Here is a 16,221-nt window from a genome sequence, read left to right as displayed (position 1 = left end):
GTGTGTCTCCATCTTACCCTCATTGATTCTTAGAATTTCACTGTAGTGTAAATGACAGACAAAAATGAGAACTTCAATCTGGAATTCTCTCCTGCATGTCGTCAAAAACTAATTCTTTTTCTGGAGCGGTAAGACTCTAGACTTCTCATATTTCAGATAAAAACTACATGATAAATAACTAATCACCATAAAGTTCAACTTATGGATTTTAGTCAGTTTTGAGAGGAGAGGCTTTGTTACACGAATTATTAGCTATACCATTATGTTGTCTAACTGGTAATATCATTCCTTCAACGTTAGTCTTTTATTGCTTGCTTTGTAAGGCCCTTCGGGCTCTACTCGAATAAATTTACAAGTTTCTGGTATGAAAGTTTCCAGTCAATTAAAGCATGTTTTTTATCCCATACTTTGGATACAGAAAATTTTACGCAAATTTGCACCAGTTAATGCTAACATTATCTCCAAATGAGCAGCATGTTTTACAGTTGGTTACAAAATGTTCAGTAAAATTTCCAAATGCTGTAAGGCAATTGGTTTTCTTTCCCACGAGTCTTATGGCAGCCAAGATCAGGGGAGGGGGGGGGGGACCCTGAAGTCCCATGGTCATTTATGTACTTCAATTTCAAAGCATTTAAAATCCCATATTTCAGAGGCAATTTTGCTTTGCTTTATACAGTCCACCCAAATGCCATAATTTGACAAAGGGCTTTAATTCAATTAGCTAAGTCAGCCTTGCACCTCTTGCACAAATAAAATGCATTTTTACAGTGTCAATATACTGATTTGTCCAAGAGACTATCACCGCAACACTTTTCCATCTACAAGGTGACCCAAATTATCTGAAAATATTGTCGTATTTTTAGTTGCACTCTTCACACATTGAACCCAAGTAAGCAGGTTGTGTGTGACCTCCCATTTCAGGAAGTCTCCGATGATTTACTACCATAGTAAAGATTCTGTCACTTTACCGCAGTCGCAGAACACTGCTGCATATTCTGAGTCACAAACACAGAAAATAAAAATCCATAAGTTATTCTGATTAACCTGTGTTCCAGTATCACATTTAGAAAGGCCACTGGCATCGGATGATACATCACATCAGAAAAATCTTTGAATATTTGGAGTCTATAATGTTGAACATGCAGTCAGTTTCAAAAGTGTTCTGAAGAAACTCATTAGAGGGAGTTTCCTGTTTGTTCACCAAGAGATTCAAATTCACATTTATGATGATTAATAGATATTACAAAATAATAAAATTACACTCTTTTACAAAATGTACATGCAAAAGTGAAGTAATTTCCTAACTCTCCCGTTGTAATGTAGTATTTCGTCATGATAAAGATCTGAAACTGGGTATTCATTATAATGAAAGCCTATTTAAGCAAAATGAAAAATTTATTTTGCCTTTGACTGGAAACAAGAACTTTTAAAACATTTTTTCATTTAACAGTTCATCTGATACATTTCTTTGGTACACATTCAGAGATTTACCACAAAAAAGCATAGTAAACTGCACACAGTGCAAGACAGCCTCACTCTTGGCAACTACAACTAATAATGAACACACAGATCATGAGAAGTTCAAAATTTTTTACAAAACATGTTGCTTACACTATATTATCTTCATGGTCCCCCAATCAAAGCCACAAGAGCCCTCTTGTAATCACCAGAAGTGTCACTCTGTAATAAAGAAGATTAACATCTAAGTCAGCAGCAATTCAAAAATTAAGAGAAAAATTTCTGTAAATTACAAATACGATGAAATCTGGAAATCCATAACACCAAATATTTTTCATAGAACTAGTTTGTAACCAAGTTGTTGGCTGCCTCCAATAGTTTGAGACAAAAAATGTTTAAACAATACAGAAATCATACCTTCACTGCACTTTCCAGTGTTTTATCATAAATTCTTTCATATTCTTTCTTTATGGTTCCCAGATCAATTTCACTACGAGAGACAATAATTCTTATCAATGTTTTATCGTCCGTGCCTGCTCCAGCAAGAGCATTGTGCAAGCGTTTTGCAAAATATGCAGCAGGACTTTGCACGCATTCCACTAGAAAGTCAGGATCCAAAATTAGTTACAAAATATAATCAAGTTACACATTTGACAAAAAATAATATAAATTACCTAAAGCCATCATAGCAAGCAGCAATTCTCCTGAAAGCTCAGACTCCAGAGCCTGTTCAATTGTGCGGCCGGAAATGTTTTTGTACTCTTCAAATATTAGCCGTAGTTGGGCAAAGCTCTCATGGGCCATAATCCGATTGAAGACCTCTTCATCTGTCCCAAGCTTTAGCTCTCCTACAGCAAGGGAAAAAATTATTTTAACATAGTCTTACTTCATGTGTCAATAGAATTGTCTACAACACAAACTCACAAAAGACCACCTATAGGAAATGCATTTTGTTGGGCATCTGCTGTCTGACTACATGACAATGAGAAATTGTGAAGGTAATGGCACACACTCAAACGACGTAATAGGTAGAGGAAGTAGTACTTATGGATGTTGGTATTTTGTTACGCTAATTCAACTGATACATGATTACAAAATTTTGTAACTGTAGTAGATTAAAGTTTGCATTGCTTTCAGGAGACCACCCGAGTGCACTAATTTGCAAAACACAATCATCATCAGGTGATACCAGTAGGATGAACATCTTTGCTGCATCATGACTCCTTTTGGCAGGATGTCCACCAGAGTGACATGGTATGTTGCAACATTAAGCATGCATCTAGCTTGCAACTTCCGAAGGAACACACAATTTATTGTGGCACTGCTTACTGGACTGACACGACAATATCACATATGGCATGCCACGCCACTGTCAGATGAATGTGGAGCACTCCATGTTCTATGTGCCATATCTGTTATTTGTCAAACTTTATGAACATTGACGATTTGGTTTCACAACAGTCTGCGAGAGGGGAAAGTAAAATAGATATTCAACTCTTTAAACAACTTCACACCCAGTTAATGAGCAGTATATATGTGGCACATTAGCTGTGTGACAAAGTTCTGAGAAATTCCTATGTTTACACACTTGTTGGCATGTTGCATCATGCTTTTTCTGACACCATCTAGCAAACAGACAAACTCACTTGAAATTACATAATCTTTGTAAGGTAACAGGGGATAATATGGCACTCTTTCAAGTAATTTAAAATTTAAAGCACAGCAGCAGAGATAATATGCTGGGCAAAATAGACCAGAAAATACTTTTTTTGTGTTTTGATGGACGTTGTAGTTCCATTGGATAGTGTTTTGGTTTTCTTTTAATTGCAACGAATTATATAAGTTTGGTGATAATTTGTAAAATTATATAATTTATTTAGATTTAAGTATTTAAATATTATAAAATATTGTAAACGAATTGTGTCCATGTTTAGCGATTATTTTGACTACTGTAGTGTCATGTGACCCAACTCAGGACTGTGGATATGAGCGGGAAAATCGTGGTCTTTTGTCGTTGGCCGTTGTGGTGGTGAGTTTGGAGCGGCAAAGTGCCGCGAGTGCAAGCATGGACGCCAGGGTATGCGAAGGAACAAAGTGAAAGTGTGTGAGTGAGAGACAAACAGTGTACGAATTGCACCGATTATTATTTGTGAACTTAAAAATGCATGGCCACAACGTTAAAGTGTTTCTTTTGAATAAATAAGTTTCAATCTGAACGTGTATAGTTCAATTCACTGCTCTTCAAAAGCCAGCCAATATCAGACTCAATAATAAGCACGCAAATGCAACCGTTTACTACCAACCCCCTTTACAGATGAGCCACGTGAAAAATAGGTAGTACACGAGCCCGAGTTCAGTTGCATCTTATAATGTGCAACTATCAACAAGATAGATCAAATAATGACCAAAATTTGAAATGATATGATTTCTGAAGTCCTCCCAGCATGACTTATTGATTGGTTGATGGATACCGGGAAACTTGTCTAATATACTCATTGTTGGTATAAAGATAAACAAAGAAATTGTTAATAACTTAGATAAACATGTTGAACACACAAAATGAACAACCAATGTGAAGGAAGGAAGGAAGATTCACATTTAATGCTCTGTTGACAATGAGGTCACTAGAATGGAGCAGAATCTCGGTTTCAAGGAGGGAGAAGGAAATCAGCTGTGTCCTTTCAAAGGAACATGCATCAATTGCCTAGAGCGATTTGTAGGGAAATTTGTACTCTCGAATGTGAGTTCACTGTGCTACTTCGCTTGGTGATAAGAATGTACTACTTGTGGCAGCACAAATTTTAATTTCTTCCACAGTGTGACTAAAGATACTTTTCCCATGTTTGTTTTCTGAACTGGCAAAAATAGCATTGATTCATTTGCACTGCCACATGATCAACTTTGACAATTATGTTATTCACACAAACAGTTTTACCAGTGGAAAAGCAAAAACTACTGTTGATGGCTATAGCAAAGAGGACAACACTCAGGACGCAGCCTTGAGGCCCCCTGTTCTCCTATATAAAGGTGTGACAAGGCTGAACCGACACACACCCTGAAAACTGTCTTTAAAAATTCCTGAGGGAAATGATGGGGGCAGGCAGTCTCAGAAGCCCCATGTTTATAGAGAACAGGGGATACAAATCCTCCAGCACGTTTTAGGCTTCTTCAAATCAAAAACATGGCCGGTGTCTGGTATTTCCACAGAAAACTGTTTATGATAAGGGTTGACAAAGTGAAGAGGTGGTCAACTGCACAACAGTATGCATGAAATCAAAGTTTTACAGTGGTTAGTAGACTGGGAGACTTATCACCATACCAACTAGCCATGTATAGTACATTCCATCACTTTGCAAACACAGCTTGTAGCTGGTGAGAGAAATGGGGAGGTAGCTGGAAGGAAGATGTTTGCCCTTACCAGGCTTGGGGATCAGTATGACAATGGCTTTATGCCAGCATCTGGGAAACCTGTAATTTGCCCAAATGCAATTGTATGTATGAAGGAGAAAGAATGTGTCCGCAAGAGAAATATCCGATCATCATCTGGCCCTGGGGCAAGAGGCGGGGATGAAGTGAGAGGATCATCAAGCTCCTTCATAATAAAGACACACTGAAGCATACACATTTCTGAGAGAAGGATATCACCTGAGCTGCCTCCACTCGTTTCTGAGGGAAGAAGGCAGAATGGCAGTGAGTGGAGCTCAAAATCTCCACAAAATAGCTGCCCAAAGCATTGGAGATAGCAATAGGGTCCACAAAGACATCTTTTATGACCAGGTTGGAAATCTGGGAATGAACCTTTGTACCAGATAGCTGGTTGACATTTCCTCACATGACAAGAGGAAGTGAAACTGTTGAAAGAACTAGTAAAGAAATTCCAGCTAGATTTTTGCTATCCCAAAGAATGTGACACTGCACATGCAAATGTTTATAACTAATACTGTTCACCATCATAAGATCACAAAAACGCACAGAGCACATCTCTGTGTGAATAATGTCCTGGCATGCCTCAGTCCACTACAGGGCCAGGACATAGCACAGTGTAGGAAAAAATGTGAGATATGGAACATTCTGCAGCAGTAAGGATTACATTCATAAGGTATTAGATCATAACAAATGGGGAAATAACATTTATTGAATGTCACCAGGGAGGAGTAAAGCCTCCAGTCAGCCTTAGAAAGCTGTCAACTGGGTAGGAGTCAGCAAGTGGATGTGCACAGGAAATGGTCACTTGGGTCGGGTCAGAGAAAACAGTACAGTTGAGACGACAGGTGAGCTGGGCAGTTCAGAATGAGAGGTCCAAATGGGAATCAATGTGCATGTAGTCTGAAAGGAAAGTGGATGCTCCACTGTTAAGACAGATGAGGTTAAGTTGACTGAGAAAGTCAGCCAAGAGGGAACCTCTGACAGGTTCTTGAAGAGCTATTTACTGACATAGGGGTTTATACAGCTGTTAGCTGTTTATCCAGCTGGTATGAGGGTGCAAAAATGTTGCTTACAGTAAGTCCGAGTTGCCTTTAGGCCTTTGGCAGTGCAGCAACAAGTAGTGAAAGGTTTTGGTGATTTCTCTTGGCATCAACTGGTATAGAAGCACTATGATCTTCATGTAAGTTTTACATTTTGCAATTTTACTTTGACAGTGGAAATAGTGAAAGCACTATTTCTGCTCTTTCCGTTTTCAGGACCTTTGTATTCGGTGAAACAGTTTTAGTGAGTGCACAGTAAATGTCTCCCCTGCAACAGCACTGGGGAGGGTGGCACTTACTTGTTTTACACTGCTGATGAAATCTGCAACATTTATAGCAGTAGATGCAGGTCAAAATGGGGGCTCTTTCCTAGAGCTGGTATCGCTATGTTGTTGATACCAGCTTGTCGATTTATGATGATTTATCACTGCTCTGTTGAAATACGAGTGACTAACAGTTTGTTCAATGTAATGGCTTAACTCTCAGTGAGAGAATCTGTGCTCAGCCAACTGAAAAGTCACAATATCAGTCGAGAAATATTTTTGCACTAGATGGAAATGCCAGAAAGCAATAAGGAGTGGTGTGTGCGCACCCAGTATTCAGCCATAATATCCCCTGATCACTCTAACTCATAAGGTTTGTTGCCAGATAGTGAGGAAAGAGGTGGGGAGTGACAAGAGTATGAAGATGGCATGACGCAACAAAGACATTCATTCTCCATGTATCACCTAAAGATGACAGCAAAGTACGTTGTCTCTCACCTGCCTACCCCTTGAAACACACACACACACACACACACACACACACACACACACACACACACACACACAGTTGATACTGCTATTCACAAACACGGCATCACCACTGCCATGTGAACTGCAGAAAGATAGGTCCCTCTCTTCACAAGATAAAGAGCTGCATGGGAGAGACTAGTAAAACTAAGCCAAAAACACTATTAGTACACCAATTAACATATAAATACTGAAATAAGTGAGAACAAATAACCTTAGTTTCTTGTTTGAAAGCCACCATAAACATAACCTAAAGTGGCAAAAGTCATGGGACACTACCTAATATTGTATTGGACCTCCTTTTGCTTAGCACAGTGCTGCAACTCAACAAGGTATGGACTGAACAAGTGTTAAGTCTCCTGCAGAAATATTGAGCCATGCTGCCTCTATAGCCATCTCAAATTGCGGAAGTATTGCCGAGATTTTGTACATGAAATGACCTCTCTGTTAAGTCACAAATGTTTGATGGGATTCATGTCAGGCAGTCTGGGTGGCCAAATCAATCACTCAAATCGTCCAGAATGTTCTTCAAAATAATTTCGAACACAGTAGCCCAGTGACATGGCACAGTGTCAGAGATAAAAATTCCATTATTTTTTGGGAACATTAAGTCCATGAATGGCTGCAAGTGGTCTCCAAGAGGTTCAATTTGAGCAGAGGACCCAGTCCATTCTATGTAAGCACAGTCGGCACCATTACAGAGCAACCACCAGCTGCACACTGCCTTTAAGACAACTTCGGTCAATGGCTTCATGGAGTCTATGGCACACTAACCCTAGCATCAGCTCTTACCAGCTGCAATGTGGACTCATCTGACAAAGCCAGTTTTCCAGTAGCCCAACTGATATGGTCACGGGCCCAGGACAGGTGCTGCAGGCGATTTTGTGCTTTTAGCATAGACCTTTCGGTCTGTCTTGTGCCACAGCCCATTAATGACAAATATCGCTGCACTGCCCTAAAGGATATGCTTGTTGCGTGTCCTACACAGATTTTTGCCTCTATTTTACACAGTGTTGCTTGTCTGTTAGCACTGACAACTCTACACAAACATCACCGCTCTGTAGTTAAGTGACTGCCATTGACCAACGTAATGCCTGAAATGGTATTCCCTAACAACTTCAGAAATAGAATGTCCCATGCATCTAGATCTAAGTACCATTCTGCATTGTAAGTCTGAATCCCCATCATATGGCCAGTCACATCTGAAACCTTTTCACACGACTCAATCAGGTACAAATGACAGCTCTGCCAATGCACTGCACTTTTATACTGTATGTACATGATACTACAGCAATCTATGTATGTGCATATCACTACCTCACAACTTGTTACCTCAATGTAAGATTAGATTAGTTTTTCATTCCATAGATCCATGCTGCGGAGATCCTCGTGGATGTGGAACGTGTCAATTTTTTAAATTTTTTTAAAAGCTGAAATAACAATACTAATAGTATGAATATATACATCATTTGTTTCTATTAAAAAATTCATCTATGGAGTAGAAGGAGTTGTCCACTAGTAAGTCTTTCAGGCTCCTTTTAAATTGATCTTTAGTTGTAACTAAATTTTTTATGTTTGCTGGCAAATTATTGAAGATGAGTGTTCCTGAGTAGTGGACCCCTTTTTGAACTAATTTAAATTATTGAAGATGAGTGTTCCTGAGTAGTGGACCCCTTTTTGAACTAATTTAAGTGCTTTTAAGTACTTGTGCAATCATTTTTGTTCCTGGTATTGTATGTATGAACTGAGCTGTTTGTTGGAAAAAGAGATATATTATTTAGGACAAATTTCATTAAGGAGTAAATATACTGAGAGGCAGTAGTTAGTATACCCAATTCTTTGAAGAGGTTTCTACAGGACGTCCGTGAATTTACTCCACAAATAATACATATTACACGCTTTTGGACTCTGAAAACATTTGTTTGACTTTAAGAGTTACCCCAAAATATTATACCATATGACATTATGGAATGAAAGTAGGCGAAGTACGCAAGCTTTTTCATTTTTATGTTGCCTATGTCTGCTAACACTAATTGCAAATACAGATTTGTTAAGGCGTTTCTGCAGTTCTGTGGTGTGCTCCTCCCAACTGAATTTATTATCAAGTTGTAATCCCAGGAATTTAAGACTGTCAACCTCTTCTATCTGCTCTTCTTCATACTTTATGCATATGCTGGGTGGAAACCTCTTACAGGTTCTGAATTGCATGTAGTGAGTCTTTTCAAAGTTTAATGTCAATGAGTTGGCTTTAAACCATTTATTAATATCCATGAAAATAATATTAGCAGATCTTTCTAGAACTACACTTTACTTACTATTTATTGCAATACTTGTGTCATCTGCAAACAAAACGAACTCTGCTTCTGGCAGTGTAACTGATGAGAGATCATTAATGTACACAAGAAAAAGCAATGGGCCCTAAGATGGATCCTTGTGGGACACCACATGTAATTTCTTCCCATTCTGATGATGACTGATGACTTAATTCACTGGTCCCTTGTACTGACACCTTTTGTTTCCTGTTACCTAGGTATGACAACCATTTTGCAGCACTGCCCGTGACACCACAGAATTCTAATTTATTTAAAAGGATGTTGTGGTTCACACAATCAAATGCCTTTGACAAATCACAGAAAATACCTACTGCTTGTAATTTCTTATTTAATGAATTAAGTACATTTTCACTGTAGGTGTAAATAGCCTTCTCGATATCAGAACCTTTCAGAAATCCAAACTGTGTTCTTGATAATACGTTATTTGTGGTCAGATGGTTGAGAAGCTGCCTGTACATTACTTTTTCTAAAATTTTTGAGAATGCTGGCAAAAGTGAAATCAGTCTGTAGTTTGATGGTATCTCTTTATCCCCTTTATTGAATAGAGGCTTAACATCTGCATATTTTAGCCAGTCAGGAAATGTCCCAGCAATAATTGACTGGTTACACAAGTAACTTAGAATTGTACTAAACTCACAAGAACATGCCTTAATTAACTTTGTTGATATTTCATCATAACCACTAGAATGCTTTGTTTTCAAAGATTTTATTATGGAAGTTATTTCTTTTGGTGAAGTGAGTGACATTCATATAGCTGAAGCTATTTGTAAAGGCTAGTTTCAGATATTCAAGGGCATTATTTACTGATCCTGACAATCCCATTCTATCAGTAACGGATATAAAGTACTTGTTAAATAGATTTGCCACACTATGCCCATCGGTTACGAATGTGTCTTACCGTTAATGCTATTTGCTCCTGTTCCTTTCTGGTTCTACCAGTCTCCTCTTTCACTATATCCCATATTGCTTTTATTTTGTTCCCTGACATTGCTATCTTCTTCTCGTAGTGCATCTGTTTAGATGTCTGAATTACTTTTAATATTTTACAGTGTTCCTTGTATTTACCTAAATCATCAGTATTGGAGCTATTCTTGGTAGACAGATACATTTTCCTTTTTGTCTTACAGGAAATCTTTATTGCTTGTGTAATCCACGGTTTTATTATAGACTTCTGTTTAATTTGATTAACTTTTAGAGGAGAACAGTTTTCAAACATGGTACTGACATTGTTCATGAATGTATTATATTTTTCATTCATGTCATGGGCACTATAAACATCTTTCCAGTTCATAGCTTTGAGCAGTTTTCTAAAACACTCAATTTTTGGTTGACTGACTACTCTCCTGTACTCAGAATTAGAAGTCTTGATAATCTCCTCAGAATTTACATCTAAAACAAGGAGCTGCATGTCATGATCTGATAGTCCATTACAGGTTTTATGATCTGATTTTGTTCCTTTGATTTGTCTATAAAAATGTTATCAATGGCCGTCCTTGAGGATTTAGTGATCCTAGTTGGAAAGTTTACAGTGTGAGTTAGATTGAAAGACAACATTACCAACTGCAGTAAATGTTTACTGGAAGATTGCATTAGAAAATCTATATTAAAGTCACCAGTAATCAAAATTTCTTTGTTTCTTCCTGTTAAATAACCTAAAAGAGCTTCTAGATGATTTATGAATAGATTATAATTTCCTGCAGCTGCTCAGTAAATAGTTACTATTATATAGGATCTGTTATGGAACTCTACTTCTGTTGCACATGCTTCTAGATGCTGGTCTAAACAGAATTTATTAATGTGAATGTTCTTGAATTTATGGCAGTTTTTTAATAAATGTGGCAACTCCTCCTCCATCCATATCTACTCTGCAGAAGTAGGAAGCTAACTTAAATCCTGAAATGTCTAACATATCTATGCCAGTGGTCACTTTATGTTCAGAGAGGCAGATTGTGTCAATTTGGTTAGATGAATTCATTTCATCAATACAAATGAGATACTGCATACTAATGGGATTATAACTGCTTTGGCGTAGATGAACTGGCAGTTTCTAATTACTTTCAGTTGAACATTGTTTAAATGGAATCTGTATGCTAAAATCTGACTCCTGTTCATCTGTTTTCTCAAACATAGTGTGTCTGCCAATCTCTCTTGAAACTCGTTTTCTTTCCCCTTCCCTATCCTAAAAGAGGCATTCCTCCGACACCTGTGACCACTGGTATTTTACCACTTGTGACAGTGCCCACGGACCCCCCCCCCCCCCCCCCCCCCACTTAAGTTTTCTGCGATCAACAGACACAGTTTTCCCTTCCCTTTCCTATTGAGGTTGTGACCCTATATCCGTCTTAAGCAGCCACTCCAAGTTCACCCTCCTGACGGAAGAGTTCAAATGAGGCCGATCGTGGCATCTCGACACAGACACAAATCCCACACTCTTATGCTTCATTGCTGACCAGTTATACGATTGAGACAATTATTTTTATGATCATTTAAACTGTCACCAATGCATTTTTCCTAAATTTCTCTTGTTTCAGAAGAAGGAAGCCCCTTCCACCTTTACTCACTATGCACAAAAATTTGGGTATCTAGAATTTAATGTAAGTGGATTTTTCAGGGATAACCTGTAGTTCTAAGACTTTTAAATTATGAATGCTTAACATATACTCAATTTACCATAATTTAAACTTATAAAAGTTTAAAGAAATATAAAGAAGGTTGTACCTGCAGCAATGAGTTGTTTAGCCATGGTAACTGCAAAATCCCTACTTGGTGGATAGCTCTCATCCCTTGTATCCTGAAATCAATTTTTGTTAACACAACAACCATGTCCAGTTCTTCGATGTATGTTGTGTCAGCACAGTTAAAGAGCTTGACAACTGCACCCCAGCTTTCAAATTTGTTACTGAAGCAAACACTGTACACAGCCAGCATTGTGCAGAAAGCAGTTACATGTTACTTGCTACAGATTAATTAGAAGTTTTACAATGGCCCATAGAGTTTGCATTATAATTATACATGCATTGTTCCCCATCTGTTTTAAGGAAAAAAATTGTGTGTGGCTCCGATTTTCATCTAAGATTTTATTTTTACTTTCATCTTTCGGAACACTGAACCAATAATTAATGCCTTTTGGTTAGAATGAGTCAGCCAAGTATTCAAGTTTCTGCTTTTAGGAGTCATTCTCCTGTCAGCCTAGACATTCTGAAAATTTCTGACAGTCCAGTTTTGTATGTCATGCTTCAAGTTATTGAGCCAAGCAATAAATGTTCAGAAATCCTATTCAGTTTGAATCCAACTATATTACACTGATTCAGAAAGTTTTTGCTGTGTTTGGACATCACATTACTTTCTACTGCTGTTACATACCAATTTTTGCGAAGTCTCAGTCAAAGCATTCGTAAATACAAATAGGTTTTGGAAAACAAATTAATGGGTAATTAACTCAAGAAGCTAAACCCAGACAGACTGAGGAAATTTTTCTTACCTGCTTCGTAGAGTTGCTGAGCCTCATCTTTTGCCTTTTCAGGGTCAAGAGATTCATCATCACGCACTCCCTACATTGAAAGAAGTTTAAGAGTCACAAGCCTTTTCCCAAAGCCTTCATGCTTTATAATCAGTTTATTTGAAAGCAGGACTAAAGCAAATGAAGCTATATACAACGCATATCATGCAAACAGTAGTAAACTGCATAGAACTTCTGTTAATAGCTACACAGAAAATAGACTTGCTACAGACATAGAAAACAGAGGCAATGAACATTATACAACTGCAGTAAGTATTTGGTGATTAATGCATTTTTCCACTCATCTGACCTTGAAGTCATTAACATTTCATTCATAAAACTGGTCCATTCTGAAGGAAAAGACCAAGATTCAGTAACATTAATGTGCACAGATGCAATACGATTCTGTAGATAAATGCAATTCACCTGCAATGAAGGTAAAATGTCAGTCATCAGCTGCACAACATAAAGACCCTGTATTTTTTCACTTTACTGGTTTCAACAGTTTAAATTTGACTTTTCACATATACTAAGTACGACTTCCACTTTGACAGTTAGCTACTCATCACATGTATCTTATTTTTTGCAATTTAACTATCCATTGATTCTGTAGAAAAGGAAACTACCATCTGATGTTGGCTTACCAATGATTTGAGCCTATTTTACTTCTAAAGATGAAAATTTAAGTGGGTGAAACTGGCAGAGGGAACCAAACAAAAGGTTTTTTTTGTGCAGCTAACAACTGATGTTTTATCTTTGTTGAAATAAGATACAATACATGACAAAAATTTCTGATTGTGTACATCAAGACTATAGAAAAGAAAAACAGATCACAAACTGTGGTTTTTTTAGCAAGCTCTTTCAGTAAAGGCTATATGAATTCTTTTGACAAAAAGTCCAAAGACTTACTTCAATGGATTTGGTGAGGCAGCATTTAGTATTCGCCTGAAGTATATTTACAGTTGTGACTTTATCCAAAGTGGCAAAATTTTATCAAGTTTTAATGAACCTGGTAAGTCATAGTTGGCTGGATATTTTTGCAGGATATGCCTCTCAAGTCCACCCCCCACCCCCCCCCCCCTCCCCTAGCATGAGGAGAAAGTTCTGCATTCTTAAACCTTTAGCTACAAGATGTACTGAAGATAGTTTGGGAGGCATGGCTAAACAACAATCACATAACTGCTACAAATACGAAATACAAAATCCACCTTTAAGGTATTGCTCTTCATCTTTTAAGTTAAACTGAAACCAAGTTACAGAAAGTTTATAAAGAAAATTATCGAAGTTCCAGTTAAATATAGATAGGAAAAGTAAGTTATTCTACTTCGTGATATTTCAAAGCATGGGGAAAATAAGATTAGTGTTTAGCAATATAAGATCCTTCATCTAGCATATGACAAACATTGAAGAATAGAACTTCAATATGCAGTATGTAGAAAAGTCATCAAAGAATGGACATTAAGAGAGACAGAACAAGATGAGAGGAACGTAAATGATATGATGTTGCTCACTTTGAGAGTGGAACAATCATATACTGAGATGAGGAAAAAACTTACTCCACTGGAATTTAAAATTACAGCACAGCTTAAGTAAACAACAGTAGCCATAACGTTGGTTACTGTAGTTTACTTATCAGGAGAGAGACTCCTGCTGAAGTGATTAAGAAACATTTCAAAAGAGAAATGTTCTTATGGTCCCACCTGTCCTGAAAGTGTTGAATCTTGAGTGAAGTACCATGCTAGCCCATAGTCATTCCTTCAGCAGAAGCAATCCTAACCATGCTGATTATTTTTCCTTTAAGAAAGCAGGCTCTACACTGCCAAATGGCAAGAAGAAACTTTTAAAAAATACTATTAATGCCTTACATTTCAGTGCTTCATGAAGATGCAATGCTGCTTGGAAGATTTTTGAAACAACCTGGCCTTTAGAAGCAGTTTGAACTACCAAGCCATCAAAAATTCAAGACTGCTACATGTCTTTTAGTTTATTATGTCGTGGTGTTCATTTTCACACATCTACAATTTTAAATGCAGGCAAGAAATGTCCATGATTACTCATTAGTGGGACTAGCATGTGCAGCATACATTACTCCTGCCACCTTGACACATGATAATACATTTATTGAGACAAGAAGACAGTCAGGAAAGGCAAAGATACTGACATCAAAGATTGTATCAGTTTCCACTGTGAATTTACCTCTGTGGCAAGCTGAAGGGTTAGGTGTAGTCAAGTGAACACAGTAGAAGAGCTGCAGCTTTTTCTACGACAGTCTGGTCAGATCAGATGGAGACAGGAGTCATGTCCATGAGCTGTGTTTGCTTGTGTTAATGGGTGTGTGTGGTTTTCCTTTATTGACAAAGGCATTGGCTGAAAGCTTATGTGTAAGTGTCTTTTCATCATGCTTGTTTGCAATTCTACTTTCCTCACAGTTAGTAGCAGTGATCTTTTCCTTACATTGTTGATATTCCAACCCGGATTTTCTATCATTTGATTTCAGTTTGATAACTTGCATACAGAACTGCATTAGCAATAATTAGATATTTGCAGCATGTTTTTTGCTACCACCAGAAAATCATCATAATCAAATATTAGTATTTAGTTATTTAATCACTAGCTCCTGTTAGCTAAGGGATACACAAATATTTGGCAATGCTTACTACAGACATTAGTAAAATAATAGTTTTTCTTTTTAAAGAAAATAGAAAACTGATGATAGCACATAAAACAAATTTCACTACATATTACTAATTTGGCACACACACTCTTAGATACATAATGAAGGACTACAACTACACAGTTACACAAAATGAGACTTGGGTGCAGCATGGATCCTACGCATTCCAGTGATAAAATGGCAGAACCATGTTTATATTTAACATTATTTATGGCTATTTTGTTTGCACTGGAACAATTAAGCCATTTCATTTACACCAGAAAGACAAAATTATCATGTGTAGTGTTCTACTGTTATTGCATTCACAGAAAGCTCTTTGGGTGATGTCAGTAGCATAATTGACAGAAGTCAAAAGACAACGTTGGCTTTATGTTGAGTGGCTTTCAACCTTAGCCTAGTTTACACTGCAGTGTACACCAACATCACTGTCACCTGTCTGTGCTGTCTTTGCTGGGCTCAGTTGGTTCACTTCATGTGATATGCTTTTATACACATATACACACAAAATGCTAAACTTTGCAATGTTTAAGTCTGCCAATGAAGTCCAGTTTTGTTTACAGCAAGGGATAACTGTCAATGCCAGTAAAGTACTTTCATTTTGTATCAGTTCAGCTGTACTTTGTTCACCATAATAACAAACTTTATGTAAACAAACACAAATGCGATAACTGGCCAACAGCTGTAGCACATGTTCATTGGTGGTGTTACATTCTGTGTGTGTGTGTGTGTGTGTGTGTGTGTGTGTGTGTGTGTGTGTGTGTGTGTGTGTGTGTGTGTGGGGGGGGGGGTGTCAAATAATTAGATTTATTAAATTAGTTAAAGACAGGAGCTTTACTGTAATGAAGTTAGAATGTCAAAGAATTGCACAGCTCAGTGGGTAGGCACAGTATAGAGCATTAGAGGAAAAATTGAGTGAATACGTGGAATTATTTGATCTATTGGTCTATTACCCACAACACTGATTGTGCAACACCAAGTTCCTACTGGAAGTGTAGCACCC

The 16,221-nt window shown here is 37.6% G+C and overlaps 1 protein-coding gene across 4 annotated transcripts in view; it reads right to left on the bottom strand.

Moving 5' to 3' along the window:
- LOC124775903 (annexin B10) overlaps window positions 1-16,221 on the bottom strand; it is a 128,392-nt gene that overhangs the window by 25,200 nt on the left and 86,971 nt on the right. For 2 of the 4 annotated variants that reach the window (XM_047250742.1, XM_047250766.1), the window contains 4 exons: window positions 12,530-12,599; window positions 2,133-2,306; window positions 1,876-2,057; window positions 1,377-1,680 (listed from right to left, as the gene is read on the bottom strand). In XM_047250742.1, coding sequence (XP_047106698.1) covers window positions 1,624-1,680; window positions 1,876-2,057; window positions 2,133-2,306; window positions 12,530-12,599 — 483 coding nt within the window. In that variant the 3' untranslated portion in view covers window positions 1,377-1,623. Of the gene's footprint in view, window positions 1-1,376; window positions 1,681-1,875; window positions 2,058-2,132; window positions 2,307-11,766; window positions 11,840-12,529; window positions 12,600-16,221 lie in introns of those variants that run through there. The other 2 variants (XM_047250752.1, XM_047250758.1) reach the window with 2 other exon arrangements.

This window comes from Schistocerca piceifrons, chromosome 1, assembly GCF_021461385.2.
Source record: "Schistocerca piceifrons isolate TAMUIC-IGC-003096 chromosome 1, iqSchPice1.1, whole genome shotgun sequence".
Classification (NCBI taxonomy): domain Eukaryota; kingdom Metazoa; phylum Arthropoda; class Insecta; order Orthoptera; family Acrididae; genus Schistocerca; species Schistocerca piceifrons.
The sequence above is the reverse complement of the archived record's forward strand: the minus strand, read 5'-3'. Positions and strand labels throughout refer to the sequence as shown.